Below are 16,585 nucleotides of genomic sequence, written 5' to 3'. Positions count from 1 at the left end.
CCAAGAGTATAGAAAACTATATATAAAAAATAAAAAGTAAAGCCCACATAGTAAAGATCTAAGCAATATGCCTGACTTTTGAGGTTTTTTTAATCTAAAGTGGCAATGGCAGAGTTTGCAAATTAACCCATAAGGTCTAAGCTTCATAGACAACACAATAAGGGCTTGTCCACACGTAACGGAATTACTGCAGAAAATGGTGCGGATTTTGCGGCGTTTCTCTCAGTGCTGGGAGATGGTGACATCTCTTCTGAAAAAGCAGCAATTCAGTCTACTTTCCGCAGCAGGACTTGATATGCTGCAGTACGAAAAATACGCACCGCAGGTCAATTTCTAGTCGGAAATTTTACGCAGCGTGTAGATGAGGTTTGTTAAATCTCACCCACTTTGCTGCTACTGTATTCTGCTGCGTATTTTCCGTCCGCAATTCAGGACAGAAAATACGCAGCAATTCCGCTACGTGTGGACAAGCCCTAACTCCGCCAAAAGAGCCGGTGAGCATTAGGGATCTCTAGAAATTGAAAGGACAACTCCAATCAAAAATGATAATTTGGCCACTGCATGGTGTTTGTATGTGCTCCTAGCCTGAAAATGTAGAAGCTTCATTCTCCCTATAATTCCTTGTCTAGTGTTGTTTCTACAAAATTAGCAAAAAATTGTCTGTAGTTCCATGATAAAAGTTTTCCCATGCCAGAAAATGTGCCGGGCTCCTTCCCAAACAGGTGTCAGCAGCTACTGCCATAATGTGACAATTAAAAAAAGGTTTTTGTTTTGCCTCTATCTTCATTGGTGTCTTGCAGAGAAGTAAAATTACGTAATCACTGAAGCTTTTTTTTTATAATTTCAGGCTATATCGGAATCATGTAGCCCTAAAAAACATTTATCACCCCCACCATCACTAATACGGGAGTCCAAAGTCTCCCATTCGTCCGAACAAGCACGATCTCACTAAGCGGTTTCCATAACTTCTATAGAGTAGTAAGGAGCCGCAGATCGCTTGCTTGTCCACCACTCCATACAAACTCCTCCTAACTGCAGACATGCTGGGGAAGAGGAAGGGGGAAAGCCCATACCAGCGTTCTTGGTGGTCCCAGCAGTAGTACCCCAGCAATGCAACACATATCACCTAGCCACATTAATGTGGTTTTTGGGAAAACCCCTTTGATTTACTAAAGTAAGACACTGAAGATGAGCTATTTTACTACAGTAATTACATTAATCCCAAAAATACCCCATATAGCTTATTTCTTATTTCAAGGACTTCCAGACATCTTTTTTTAATAGCTCTAAGGGTATGTTCACACACAGTGGTTTCAGACGTAATTCGGGCCGTCTATGCCTCGAATTACACCTGAAAAAACGGCACTATTACGCCTCCAAACATCTGCCCATTGCTTGCAATGGGATTTACGGTGTTCTGTTCTCACGAGGCGTAACTTTACGCGTTGTTTTCAAAATACGGTGTGTCGAAAGAAGTGCAGGTCATTTCTTGGGATTTTTTGGAGCAGCTTTTCATTGACTCCATTGAAAAATAGCTCCAAAAACGGCCGTAAAATACGCCGTAAAAACGCGAGCTGCTACAAAAACATCTGAAAATCAGGAGCTGCTTTCGCTTGAGTTTGCATGTGAACATACCCTTACTGTAATATCCAAGACTATACAACCAAGAATGCAAAATTAATAATAATTATTTTTTTATTGTTCTGATGAAACCTAAAACGTCTAGAAATTTCTAAGACATATTCATTGGTTGTTGCAGTCACAAAAATTTGGTGACAATTCAAAAACTAAAATTTTTCACCAAACTGAACTTTTTGAAGACAAGCTAAAGTGTTCTGATATGAACATACTCTTGTCTCAATAGTATTATATTACTGTATATATCAGCATATGTTGAAAAGTCCAAGAAAAGAAAAAGCAAAAAAGGTCTAAAAAAAATAAACATTCTGGTCAAGGAATCTATAATTTATATCAAGCCATCTCATGTATACACTGGTCACTTGGATCTTCCTGTTATCTTGGAGGTCTTCAAGTGGTAGACTTGTTCAACAAACTTGTTAATTGCGGATTCATAACCAATAGAACAATTGAAATTTTGGATAATTTGGTAATGAAGGGTAATCCGGTTCAGTAAGGCTGGGTTCACACATGGCGGAATTTCACTTAAATTCCGCTGCGGACACTCCGCAGCGTTAATCCGCAGCGGAGCCGTTTGTCCATTGACTTTCACTTTAATTTAGCAGTGTTCGTTTAGACGATGCGTACAATTCCGCTGCGGAGCATAGGCTGCGGAGCGGAATTTGGTGTCCGCAGCATGCTCTGTCTGTTGCGGAGCAGTGGCGGACTGGTTGCGGACTCATGGCGGAATTTCTCCATTGACTTCAATGGAGATTCTAATTTCCGCAATGAAGTCCGCAGCTGTCATGCACATGTTATGTGTGCTGCGGATGCGTCTTGCTTTTTTAACTTGACATTTCTTCATTCTGGCTGGACCTATGTATTTCTAGGTCTACAGCCAGACTGAGGAAGTCAATGGGGCTCCCGTAATGACGGGAGCGTTGCTAGGAGACGTCTGTAAATAGTCACTGTCCAGGGTGCTGAAAGAGTTAAGCGATCGGCAGTAACTGTTTCTGCACCCGGGACAGTGACTACCGATCACAATATAGAGCAACCTGTCAAAAAAATAGAAGTCCATACTTACCGAGAACTCCCTGCTTCTGTCTCCAGTCCGGCCTCCCAGGATGACGTTTCAGGCTAAGTGACGGCTGCAGCCAATCACAGGCCAAGCACAGGCTGCAGCGGTCACATAGACTGGCGCGTCATCCAGGGAGGTCGGGCTGGATGCCGAAAGAGGGACGCGTCACCAAGACAACGGCCGGTAAGTATGAAAATCGTTTACTTTCACAAGGGAAAGTGCTGTCCCTTCTCTCTATCCTGCACTGATAGGGAGAAGGGAAGTACTTTTCCCGCAGTCCGCAGCAGCTAGTCCGCATCAATTTACTGCACATTTTGTGCAGATCCGCAGCAGAATCTGCAACGCAGATTCTGTGCGGCATTGATGCGGACAGTTGCGGAGGAAATCCGCCACGTGTGGTCATGCCCTAAGGCACAAATAGTGCAGATCATTATTCTTCATAGATTTTGGAAGTTGTCGAAGCAAATTGTGCAGCAGAGAATACGACTGTCTGAATGACTGATGTGTAGATGTTCCTTCAAGCCTCGCTGCACCACAACATGTTGTATTTCTCACTTTAATATAAACTTTTTTTTTTTTATCATTTGGCTGTTTGCCCCTTAAATTAATAGGATTCACAAACACAAGATGAAGTGTTTGATATTTGGGTGAGCAGCTCACATTTATCTAATAAACATAATTATGTCAACAGTTGACATATCGGGACTCTGGTTGTTTGGTGTGGGTTTGAAGGCATGAATGATAGACTGAGCCATATGAGACAATTTGTTACTAATGACACGGGCTACGGGGGTCCAATGTAATGTCTTTTAATAAATGTTGCAGAACCTCATGCTTTATTGGGTGTTTAAGAAAAAAATATATATTAAACATGCTTAGCTATTTATAGATATAATTTCCAAGAATAAGTTTGACATAATAGCAACAAATCTGTTTAGTTAAGGGATTGTCCTAGATTACAAGAAGAGTCAGAACTCTATTCACTTGAATGTAAATGAGCAGCGATACCAGACAAAGCCCTTGGATAGTAGGGACAGACCCTTTATTCTAATTCTGACCATCTCTATTAAGGTTCAAACCCCGGACATGGCAAATATGGGCACCAAACCTGCAGACCTACAGTGTACTACAACCTAGTGACATCAACAAGACACTTCTTATTTCCTTAGATGCCTAATTCTAATGAATTAGAAGATTACATATTCATGAATAGTATTATGCACACATGATTGGCACTATCTTAAATAGTTACAAGTCTACTAGATAAACTCTTTACCCCGTTAGCTATGACAGTGAAAAATACTCCAATAACCACAAGTTGCTTCTCAAAAGGGAGGGGAGGGGGCAACTTGAGGAAGCTAAAGATGTCTATTCGCTGGTAATACCCCATTATAAACCCTCTGTGTAGTCTCCTATACCACCCCCATGAAAATTACCTCTTGCCCTAAACTACAGCCCATAGGCCCTAACTGTTATTCATTTTAACTACTACCCTGCAGCAGTCTCAGCAAGAGTCACAGTGAATTAGTCAAATTACATAGAGTATGTGTGAGTATGATGGATCTCATGAATACATGAACAAAAGCAATTGGGGTATTGGGTGGCTGAACCATTGAAATAATGTCAGCAGTCATGGACATAACTATACGGGGTGCAGCGGTTGCAGTCAGACCAGGACTACCTGCCTGAGAGAGCCCAAAGGACCTTTGCTACAAGAATGGCACTATTGCTATGAATAGCACTTATAAGTTGGGGTGCCTGGTTATAGTTTGCAGGAGTTTCAAGTTACGCCCCTGCAAGAAGTTATAAGATTTCTATCAATGTGCCAAATCTCCATATCTAAAAACTGTCGTCTGTAAAGACATTGACAAATGTTGGGGCTAGGACAGCATATGCTGAGCATAATCAGATTTGAAGTTTACAGTCTGAATGGGAATAGCACCATTAAAACAAAGATCTTCAGCTGTTATGTAGCTGGGAAGACTTTCTGATTATTTATGTTTCACTTAACTAACCACTGTCCCCCGCTGCCTCTTCTCACTGCAATCTGCCTCCCGCTGAACAAGTCTCTAAATCTCTTTGCAGTTCACACAGCGCTAAAATGTCCTTTGATATAAATGCAGCAACAAGGATTTAGCAAGACCACTGATATGTGCAGTGCTGAACCGGAGCGGCACAAAAATCTTTTAAAAAATCATAGTACTTAGTATTAAAACACTATTCTCAATGCAACGAGAGATATACAGATGTAGCCAGGGCCGCCATCAGGAATTTCAGGGCCCCCCTACAGCTAAATTTTCTGGGCCCCCCTATCGTGGCACCGCCTGTTAACGGTACTCCGTCCAGCACTATATCATGGTACCCAGGGCCGCCATCAGGGGGGGTATTAGGGGTACTGATGTGAGAGGCCCGGCCAAACCTAATTGAAAGGGGGGCCCGGCAAACTGCCGCGACTTGCCTTTGGTAGAAAAAAAACAGGCCCCTGCAATGGGGCCCGTTTTTTTCAACAAAAGAATGTCGTGGTGAGCAGCGGGCCCCCCTTTTAATTAGGTTTGGCCGGGCCTCTCACATCAGTACCCCTAATACCCCCCTGATGGCGGCCCTGGGTAGCATGGGGGTCGTCATGGGGGCCGTCAAACACTGCCGCCCGTGCGACCGATTGCGCGCACCCGCAAACTCCCACGCATGCGCACCCGCGACCGCCTGGAACCGCGCACCGAATTTTGAGGCAGATTTTGACCTGCCCACACTATCTTGCCGCGTTTTTTGCCCGCGGCGATTGAGGACAGCAGACAAAAAACGCAGCGAAAAATGCATTTTCTGCCTCCCATTGATTTTGATGGGAGGTCAGAGGCGGAACCGCGGCAAGAAAGGACGTGCTGCTTTTTCTTTTTTCTGCGACTGGCTCCTATTGATTTCAGATTAAATCAATGGGAGGCGGTTTTGGAAGTTGTTTGGTGCTGATTCTGACGCAGTGTCCGAGTCAATATCAAGGCCCAAAAACTCTGTGAACTGGGCATTATTGTTAGGGCTTATTCAGACGAACGTGTAATACATCCGTGCAACGTGTGTCCGCTGCGTAAATCTCACGACATGTCCTATATTTGTGCATTGTTCGTGCATCACGCACCCATTGAAGTCAATGGGTGGGTGAAAATCACGCCCAGCACTTCCGCAGCAGTATAAACTATGAATGAAAACAGAAAAAGCACCACGTGCTACAAACATACAAACAGAGTTTTCACGCACCCATTGACTTCAATGGGTGCGTGATGCGCGAACAATGCACAAATGGGAGGCAGAAAATGCATTTGTCTGCTGTCCTCAATCGCCGCGGGCAAAAAAACGCAGCAAAAAAACGCGGCAAGATAGTGTGGGCAGGTCAAAATCTGCCTCAAAATTCTGTAAGGAATCTTGAGGCAGATTTTTTTCTGCCTGCAAAATACTGTGTGAACAGGGCCATACATCATCAGCACTTTCAGACACTTTACTCACTGTGTCTGAAGAGCTGCTCCCACTCCAGTCCTCTTCAGGCGATGTCTTCGGTCCAGACGTCCAGTCCTTCACCTCCAGCCAGGCTCCAGGTAAATTGTGTCCATGTGTGTGTCCGCGGCGGTCTCGAGTGCGGGCTTTCGTGGGTGCGTGCTCGCGGACGCTCGCGAATGCGCACGCGCGGGAGTTTCCTTGTGCATGCGATCGGTCGCGCGCGCGCTCGGGCGGGCGGTTCGACGGCCCCCATGACGAGAGGGGGGCCCGCAGCTCACGACATTCTGTGGTGAAAAAAATGGGCCCCATTGCAGGGGCCCGTTTTTTTCTACCAATGGCAAGTCGCGGCAGTTGCCGGGCCCCCCTTTCAATTAGGTTTGGCCGTGCCCCTCACACCAGTACCCCTAATACCCCCCTGATGGCGGCCCTGGATGTAGCAGAGCTAACCTTTCATGAAGCGGTTACTGAGAACGTAACACATTAAGGGAAATATATTACTACTGGCGCACCCTACCGGTCTCTCCTGCAGTTCTGCATGCACCAGATGTATCAACAGGTTTCATGACTTGTTAATGAATTTGCCGGTGTCTAAAAACAATGCCAGGTTGGCAAAAATGGAGCAGGGACTCATAAATATGGTCTTTTGCCCAAATGCCTAATTTTTTATGTATTTACGCCAGAAAACATATGCAAATACATTAAGAAATTTCCCCAAAAAAGGTTTATCTGCATTCCCCAAAAAGTTTTACCTGCAATCTCTACTTCTTAAGGCCTTTTAAACGGTCAATGATCTGGCAAAAGAGACTTCATATGAACCATCGCTCCCGATCATTGCCGTGTGTAAACAGGGCAACGATCAGCCGATAAACGAGAAAACGTCTGTTCATCGGCCGATCGTATCGTTTATGCAGCACAAAATATTATTGTTGTCAGCAACACATCTCCCTGTGTAAGTGATCGTAGTAAGGATTGCTCGTCCCAATACATTACTGATCTTAGGTCCTTGTGAAAGGAGCAAATGAGAGCCACTCAACTAGCTGTCTCGTTGATCGGCACTCGTTTTTATGGCCCATATGTAAAAGGACCCTTATTCCTGCCGACTCCCCCATACACATGCACGCTCAGCCAAGCATGCATGGGTTTTCAATAGGGAGAAGGAAGAAAGCCATTGCCAGACTCCTCTGGCAGCAGGTTATCTACTAACGAACAAAAGGATTGGGCATGTTGAAATTCAACATGACCCAACCCTTCTCTCCTACGTCATCTGCCGGCGGGGGAGAATCGGGATGTCACCATACACATTAGATGGTCGTCCGGTCCTGCCAAAATCAACGGGTTCGGCTGAAATACATCTAATGTATATGGCCAGCTTTAAGTGTTCAATTTCCCTGCAGTGCCACCATAAAAAAAATTAAGTATTACACAGTCCCAATTCAAATCAGTAGGTTGTCTGTCTAATGCAGAACAGATCCTCCAGAGAGGGAAATGCTCTCTGGCCAAGATATTAGCATATTGAACATTGAACCCCACCCCTCTATTAACTCAGAATTCTCTATTAGATATATGAAAATAGGTTTTCTAAACTAGACCACCCCTTTAAAACGAGTGTCTATTTGTGGTCTAAGGCATTAAATATTAGTATACCCACGACCTACAATATGGGTCCATTAGAGCACAAATATGTCTGAGGTTGTCTAAAATTTCTTCTACTCTCATCAGAGGCTCTGCTTCTCCATCATGCTTTATACTGCAGGTCTGCGTGTTTAAATCGGCTGCTGTCACTAAGCACAGTATTGTGTGTAGGGGCAAGGGAGGCTCATTTTTATTATAGCAATAATGGAATAATTATAAACTACAATTAACTAAGGAAGGGGGTATTTTTATTCATGTGATATTCACCGCTTTTGGTAACAAATTGTCGTCATGTCTAGACCTGAGAGCTGGGGTTGAACGTTTGTAATTATCTTTCATAACCCGGTTTATAAATGTGGAGGTTCTCAATACTGGAGATATATGAGACTCAGACTTGATTTTAGGAGCAGTTAACTTTTTGGAAGAACACTAGTGAGAGCTACACCCAGTCCACAATGGCTGATAACAGGGAGGGAAAGAATGCAAAACGCATACAAAGATAAGGTAGACTTTATGGTTAGTTTTCTTTCAATTACAGATTCTTTTTAAAAATGAAATCCAGGTAAACCTGTGCTGCTACAGTATGAGACCTGATGAAACTTAAGTTTCCATCTCCTCTGCCATATCTGAGCTGCAATTTGCTAAACACTTCTGATATAAATGATATAATTGCATGTTTGAGGAAGGATCCAATTTAGAAGACTCTTCAATCCAAGAGCGGCTTGTTTGCAAATATTTCTAAAAAGTGACACTTGTTCTACATTAATTTCAGTCACATAAGCAGCTTGTTTCCTAATTTTGTTGCTCATTGACTGGCGTCATTTACACTGGTCACATAAACTTACATAGTTATTTCCCAGGTACAGTATATAGATATAGCAGAGCTACATTTTTTTATTTCAACAGGACTGGTTTCCTCTCCTGACATATCTGTTTTAGTAAATAATTGTATTTTCCATGCAATAACAACTCTGGAACTCTGGAGCATCTTTTTCTCAGAGCTCTACTTGGTGTTGTTCCTCTGTTAGGGCATGACCACACGTGGCGGATTTCCTCCGCAACTGTCCGCATCAATGCCGCACAGAATCTGCGTTGCAGATTCTGCTGCGGATCTGCACAAAATGTGCAGTACATTGATGCGGACTAGCTGCTGCGGACTGCGGGAAAAGTGCTTCCCTTCTCCCTATCAGTGCAGGATAGAGAGAAGGGACAGCACTTTCCCTAGTGAAAGTAAACGATTTTCATACTTACCGGCCGTTGTCTTGGTGACGCGTCCCTCTTTCGGCATCCAGCCTGACCTCCCTGGATGACGCGCCAGTCCATGTGACCGCTGCAGCCTGTGCTTGGCCTGTGATTGGCTGCAGCCGTCACTTAGACTGAAACGTCATCCTGGGAGGCCGGACTGGAGACAGACGCAGGGAGTTCTCGGTAAGTATGAACTTATATATTTTTTTACAGATACATGTATATTGAGATCGGTAGTCACTGTCCCGGGTGCAGAAACAGTTACTGCCGATCGCTTAACTCTTTCAGCACCCTGGACAGTGACTATTTACAGACGTCTCCTAGCAACGCTCCCGTCATTACGGGAGCCCCATTGACTTCCTCAGTCTGGCTGTAGACCTAGAAATACATAGGTCCAGCCAGAATGAAGAAATGTCATGGTAGTAAAACCAATACGCTCCGCAGCACACATAAGATCTGCGGACTTCATTGCGGAATTTTGACTCTCCATTGAAGTCAATGGAGAAATTCCGCCATGAGTCCGCCACTGCTCCGCAACAGACAGAGCATGCTGCGGACACCAAATTCCGCTCCGCAGCCTATGCTCCGCAGCGGAATTTTACGCCTCGTCTAAACGAACACTGCTAAATTAAAGTGTAAGTCAATGGACAAACGGCTCCGCTGCGGATTAACGCTGCGGAGTGTCCGCAGCGGAATTTAAGTGAAATTCCGCCACGTGTGAACCCAGCATTATTCCTCTTCGAAATGTTGGAGTGTATCTCTACGCAGACTAACAATGTCCAATCAGTTCTGACAGAGTGAGACTGTGTAGCGACTTACTCCTTTGACAAGGTGAATGGTAACACCCAGTTTTTAATGTATTCATATATTTCCAGTAGGAATAATAGAGGAACACACAATACAGAGTTCTAAGAAAATTTGACCATCTGCAGGATATTTGGCACTCTTTCGATCATCTGAACATGTCTTAAAGGGGTATTCCAGTCACAACAAATTATCTCCTATCAACCGGCATTATCCGTCGGCATCATAGACTTTAAACAGAGCGGCAGGGCGCATGCCTGTGGACCTGTGCTCCATTGAACACCTCATGGCAACGAGGTTGCAGCTGGGGGGGGGGGACAGGGGACACAGGAGCCCTGTTCTAACAATCAGTAGGGGTCCCAGCAGTTGCACCATCACCGATCTGACATTTACCTATCCAATCGCTAGGTGATAATTAGTTGTGACCGGAGTACAAAGGGGCAAAGGAGAAGGGGTTGTTTAAAACAGGCCATTCCAAATTAAAATCAGTTTTTCTTAGAAACACGAGCAGCAGAGTTTATGGGAACAGCAAGGCATTCAGCTTTTGGAATTCATGATTGTGTTTTATTAGAAACACTGCATTAGTTTATTGCCCATAAATACAAACAGTGTTGTGAAAAGTATTTGCCCCCTTTCAGATGTCCCCTATTTTTGGCATAGTCTTCTCATTGAATAGCTTCTGATCCTTTAACAACACGTAGAATAAGAGATATCTGTAAGCGCAGAAATAATGCTATCCAGCTCATTTCACCCATGTGACAACGTAACTGCACTCCTTAATTTAAAGGCATTGTTAACCCAAGCCCTATTAGGGCATATGAACATCATATTAGCAGGGGATTATAGTCATAGAAATCACCCCTTTAACAAGAGAGGACAGCCTATGCAAAGAGTGTCTCTTAGGCCCCCTGCACACGGTCGTAGCTGGGTGTACGGTTTGTGATTGCGGCACGGACGGACCGTGGAGTGCCATCCGCAGGCCGCCCGCAATCACAGACCGTGCACATATAACATGTTCATTGATTTAATTTTTTTTGCGATCCCGGCTTTGGGCAATGCACGGACCGTGACAACTGTGGTTGTGTGCATTGGCCCATAGGTTAGCATGTGTTTTATACTATGCGGTTCCGAAATTGCGGATAGCATACAGGCACAAAAATACGGTCGTGTGTATGACGCCTTACTTGGTAGACCACAACTGCAATGGGCACCGTGTAAGACCTAATGCACACGACTGTAGTGGTTTTGCGGGCCACAAAACCACGGATCCATTGCTGTCCATTTGTCTGCAAAAAAACCTTCGGTTAAGCATCTGTGTTTCATCAGGATTCACGGATCCGCAAGAAAGAAAAATGATGTCACCTGTTTGAAAACCCACGGTCGTGTGCATTGGGCCATATAAATGATTAATGGATCCGTAATTTATTCGCAAAAATGTGAATAAATTACGGACACAAAAGCACGGTTGCATGAATGAGGCCTAGAGCTACATTTTCACCGCAGCATTACTATAAGGAAAATGTGGACATGCAAGTTGCTGGACCCCCAGCGATCAACTCACAATCAGGGGATGTGCCTCAAGAACGAAGTTATCCTAGGTGGACAGTTCTTTTAATAAATTGTTAGACTCATCCTTGCCTGAGTTGTAAAAGGGGTTCAAAGCCACAGAATTGGTACATTCCTTTATGGTTGTCTTTATGTTTCCACAGGAAAGGGGGATGTCTTTGGAGATGTGTTCTGGAAAGAGACCACTCTTGCTCATGCCTGTGCCAACGTACGAGCACTAACCTACTGCGATTTACATATCATCAAGAGAGAAGCTTTGCTAAAAGTCCTGGACTTCTACACGGCCTTTGCGAACTCGTTCTCCAGGAACCTCACATTGACCTGTAACCTGAGGAAACGGGTAAGGTGCTATCTATGTGTTCAAATATCTATTACGTATCCTGTCCACTGTACAAGGCCCCATGCACACGACCATAAATTCAGCCGTAATTACGGCTCCATTCAGTTCTATTAACTGTGGACACTTTTCCGTATCGCTACGGATGGGTGTCCATGCCATAGAAATGTGCCGGGAATTATGGAGCATGTCTGTTTTCCGTGTTTTATGGGCCATTTATACTTTGTATGGGAGCACGGCCTGAAAATGCGGGCAGCCGTCGGCGGCCGGCCGTGTCTGCAGTCGTGGGCCATGATTACGGGCATGGCCATGTGCATGGGGCCTAAGGCTAGATTCAGACTTCAGTTTTTCACGTCCGAGGTTCACCCGTGCAGGCCATGCTGTCACGGATCCCCCATAGACTAGAATCCATGGAGAGATGGGTAACGCACAGGTAAATGGCACACGTCCTATTTTTTCACTGACCCCTCACACGCTCCGTTGAAACAATGGTCGTGTGAACAGCCCCATTGAAATATATGAGTCCATGTGACAGCCGTTGTTTTAATGGCTGTCACACGGATGAGACACACGCTCGTCTGAATGAGCCCTTAGTCTAATGTACAGTATACATGAATTGATACATTCGATGCACTGATTGTAAGGTCAGCTTTCATCGTAGATAACCACAACGGCTCTCATACCTCTCTAGTATTTCATATTTAGCAAGCAAACAGGACCGTAAAGAGACGGGGCATATTCATATTTGCCTTAAAAAGTTTTGTTGTTTTTTAAACAGGTGTTGTGTGGCGCCTGGCAGAATGGATGGGGCAATACTTACCTACTTGAATAATGACTTCATAGAAATAATGTGCCACGCAACATTCTTAGATATATGCCCTGCCAGTTAAAATATAGGTCACTCCCTCAAAAGGCCTGTAATCTATGCACTTGAAAACATAACAATACCATCCTGTGTTCCCCATAACAATGCTAGCCACATCACGCCTATGACGCCTATGGCACATTCATGTGATATAACTGAACTTCCCTTTGCAAAATCTGTAATAAAGCAGAAATATTTCACAAAACTAGTAAGATCAGAAGATCTTGGTAAGTAAAACTATACAATTTGGTCTAGAAATAGGTGGAAACAAGACAAAAAGCAAAAAGTGACATGTTGAGCTATTGCTTCATGAATGACCAGAGACTAAATGTGTAACTGCAACCCAACTATTACACTTCAATTATAGTACTGGACTTATTTGGGGCTTAGGGACCTTTTGGGCTCTCTTATGCTCCAAAGCCGTTCTGAACCAGCTATAGCTTTGCCCCTGGGAATGACCATTTGCCGCATAAAGGTTTTTATACACAATAAGGCTGGGTTCACACGACCTCTTTTCAGACATAAATGAGGCGTTTTAAGCCTCGATTTACGTCTGAAAATACGGCTCCAATACGTCGGCAAACATCTGCCCATTCATTTGAATGGGTTTGCCGACGTACGGTGCCGACGACCTGTCATTTACGCGTCGCTGTAAAGGCAGCTCATCAAAAGAAGTGCAGGACAAATCTTGAGACGTAATTTGAGCCGTTTTTCATTGATTCCAATGAAGAACAGCTCCAAATTACGTCCGTAATTGACGCCTCACAAAACGCGAGTACATGCAATTACGTCTGAAATTACGGAGCTGTTTTCTCCTGAAAACAGCTCCGTAATTTCAGACGTAAATGCCGTTATCGTGTGCACATACCCTAAAAGCCAAAAGTATGTGGACACCTAACTATCACACCTACATTCCAAAGCCAAGGGTGTTACTATGGAGTTGGACCCCTTTCAGTCTCCACTCTTCTGAGAAGACTTTCCACAAGATTCTGGCATGTGTCTGTGGGAATTTGTGAACATTCAGTGAAAAGAGCATTTGTGAGAGCGATGTTGGACATGAAGATCTGACTCACAATAATTTTATGGGGTTTAGAGCAGGTCTATGTCCACATCAAACTCGCTTAGTGCACAGGGGTACAGTCATGCTTAAACGGGAAAAAGGCCATCCCCAAACTCTTGCCATAAAGTTGAAAACTACACTTGTCTAAAACACTTGTCTTTGTATTCTGTAGCATTAACCTTACCCTTCACTGGAAATAAGGAACCCAAACCCTTAAAAACAGCCCCAGACCATTAACCAACAAATTTTACAGTAGGCACTATGCATTCTGGTAGGTAGCACTATTCTGACATATACTAAACCTAGACTCAATCATTAGACTGCCAGATAGTGAGATGTAATTCATCACAGAACACGCTGCTCCAGAATCCAGTGGTGGTGTGCTTTACACCACTCCAGCTGATGCTTGTCATTTTGCATGGTGATCTTAGACTTGTGTGCAGCTGCTTGACCATAGAAACCCATTTCATTAAGCTCCCGACGCACAGTTCATGTGCTGATGTCACTTCCAGAGGTAATTTTGAACTCTGTAGTGAGTGATGCATCCAAGGATTTACGCAGAATTCGATGGCCCCGCTCTGTGAGTTTGCGTGGTCTATGCTTCACAGCTGAGTAGTTGTTGCACTTAGACTCCACTCAGGGGCGTAGCTAATGGCTCATGGGCCCCGATGCAAAGATTCTTACTGGGCCCCCCCCCCCCGCAAACTTCTCATGGCCGATGGTCCGCAGCTTTCAGCTGCATCGCTGGGTCTCCTAAGTGACCCAACAATGCAGCACTAGCAGCCGGGGCATCACTACGGCTGGGTTCACACACCCTATTTACGGACGTAATTCGGGCGTTTTAGCATTGAATTACGTCCGAAAATGCGGCTCAAAAGCGTTGGCAAACATCTGCCCATTCATTTGAATGGGTCTTACGATGTTCTGTGCCGACGGTCATTTTTTTTTACGCGCCGCTGTCAAAAGGCTGGACCCAGGATAGGTAAGAATAATAATTTTGCTTCTTTATGTGTTACTGATTATTTTTGTGTGTTTGTGTTTTTTTACAGGTTCGGTTGTTGGACTTCGGATACGAGGACTTCAATGACGGCGTTTTTTTTATTCTCAATAAAATGATTAATGAGGGTTGTGTTTTTTTTTATTTCAATAAAATATTTTTTCTATGTGCTTGTATCTTTTTAAACTTTATTATCAACGCCTTAGTAATGGCCGCTGGCTGATTGACAACCTCCATTACTAAGGTGGGGCTTAATGTTAGCCGGTGCAGAGGCTACACTAACCCCCATTATTACCCCGGTACCCACCGCCACCAGGGGTGCTGGGAAGAGCCGGGTACGAACCAGTACCCGTCCATCTGTAGTGACGGGCAGGCACCGGGGTGGCCGCAGGCTGGTAGTATTAGGCTGGGGAAGGCCAAAATCAGTGGCCCTTCCCACCCTTGTAATGCTGCCTGCTGCTGCTGCTGTGTTGTATCCGGCTGGTTATGAAAATTGGGGGGGACCCCACATCGTTCTTTCCAATTATTTTTTTTTAAATGAAGTGGGGTCCCCCCCATTTTTCATAACCAGCCAGATACAATAAAGCAGCAGCAGCCTAGCATCACAGCATCACCAGGGTAGGAAGGGCCACTGTTTTTGGCCTTTCCCCTCCTGATAATACCAGCCTGCGGCCACCCCAGTGGCCGACCATCACTACAGATGGTCAGGTACTGGATCGTACCCGGCTCCTCCCAGCACCCCTGGTGGCGGTGGGTACCGGGGTAATAAAGGGGGTTAGTGTTAGCCTCGGCATCGGCTAACACTAAGCCCCGCCTTAGCAATGGATGCTGTCAATCAGCCGGCGGCCATTACTAAGGCGGTAGTAATATAGTTTAAAAAAAAACACAGACATAGAAAAAATATTTTATTGAAATAAAAAAAAAACCCACACAGCCCTCATTAACCATTTTATTGATAATAAAAAAAAAAAGCTGTCATCGAAGTAGTCCTGGAATCCGACGTAGTCCAACGACCGAACCTGTAAGAAAACACACAAAAAAATGATTAGTAACACGTGTTAGGCTTAGATACAGGGCCCATGTGTGATACTGTCTGTGGGACCCTGTATCTAAGCCTACCACAACGTAGGCTTAGATACAGGGTCCAGCAGACAGTAATCTTATACAGTATAAGATTACTATGTGCTGGGGCCCTGTATCTAAACCTACAGTGTGGTAGGCTTATATACAGGGCCCAGCAGACAGGATCACACATGGGCCATGTATCTAAGCCTACCATGTGATTGGCTTAGATACAGGGCCCAGCAGACAGGATCACGCATGGGCCATGTATCTAAGCCTACCATGTGATTGGCTTAGATACAGGGCCCAGCAGACAGGATCACACAATCTGTGATCCTGTCTCATGGGCCCCCTAAGCCTGCTACATCGTAGGCTTAGGGGTTGTGCAGTCCCTAAACATTGATGGCCTATCCTCAGGATAGGCCATCAATAGCTGATGTGTCTCCCGGGACCTGCAAATGAGCTGTTTTGAAGGGGCCGCAGCACTGGTACGACAGCTGCTTCCCCTTCATTTCACTACTCGCTCACAGTGTGAATCGCCGACACCGATTCACAGTGTGACCGGAATGAAGGGGAGCAGCTCTCGTACGAGTGCTGCGGCCCCTTCAAAACAGCTGATTGGCGGGTCCCGGGAGTCAGACGCCGCCAGTCAGGGCTAAGCTTACCTTCCTCTTCGGCCGCGGCGGGAGTTCTGTCGTCTCGATGCTGTGCGCGGCACATAGCGCTGTGACGTCATGCGCTGCGCACAGCGCTTGATGTCAGGACCTCCGCTGCGATCCGGAACCAGGAAGGTAAGTAAAGTATGTTACTATAGTAACAGGGGCCCGCGGCCCGAG

The 16,585-nt window shown here is 45.0% G+C and overlaps 1 protein-coding gene across 2 annotated transcripts in view; it reads left to right on the top strand.

Moving 5' to 3' along the window:
• The window catches only part of KCNH5 (potassium voltage-gated channel subfamily H member 5), a 194,736-nt gene that overhangs the window by 159,858 nt on the left and 18,293 nt on the right, over window positions 1–16,585 (top strand). For both annotated transcript variants that reach the window (XM_075843740.1, XM_075843739.1), the window contains exon 12: window positions 11,572–11,768. In XM_075843740.1, the coding sequence (XP_075699855.1) occupies window positions 11,572–11,768 (197 nt within the window). The remainder of the gene's footprint in view (window positions 1–11,571; window positions 11,769–16,585) is intronic.

Source organism: Rhinoderma darwinii, chromosome 12, assembly GCF_050947455.1.
Source record: "Rhinoderma darwinii isolate aRhiDar2 chromosome 12, aRhiDar2.hap1, whole genome shotgun sequence".
Lineage (NCBI taxonomy): Eukaryota > Metazoa > Chordata > Amphibia > Anura > Rhinodermatidae > Rhinoderma > Rhinoderma darwinii.
Note: the sequence above shows the minus strand (reverse complement) of the source record. Positions and strands in the feature narration are given on the sequence as shown.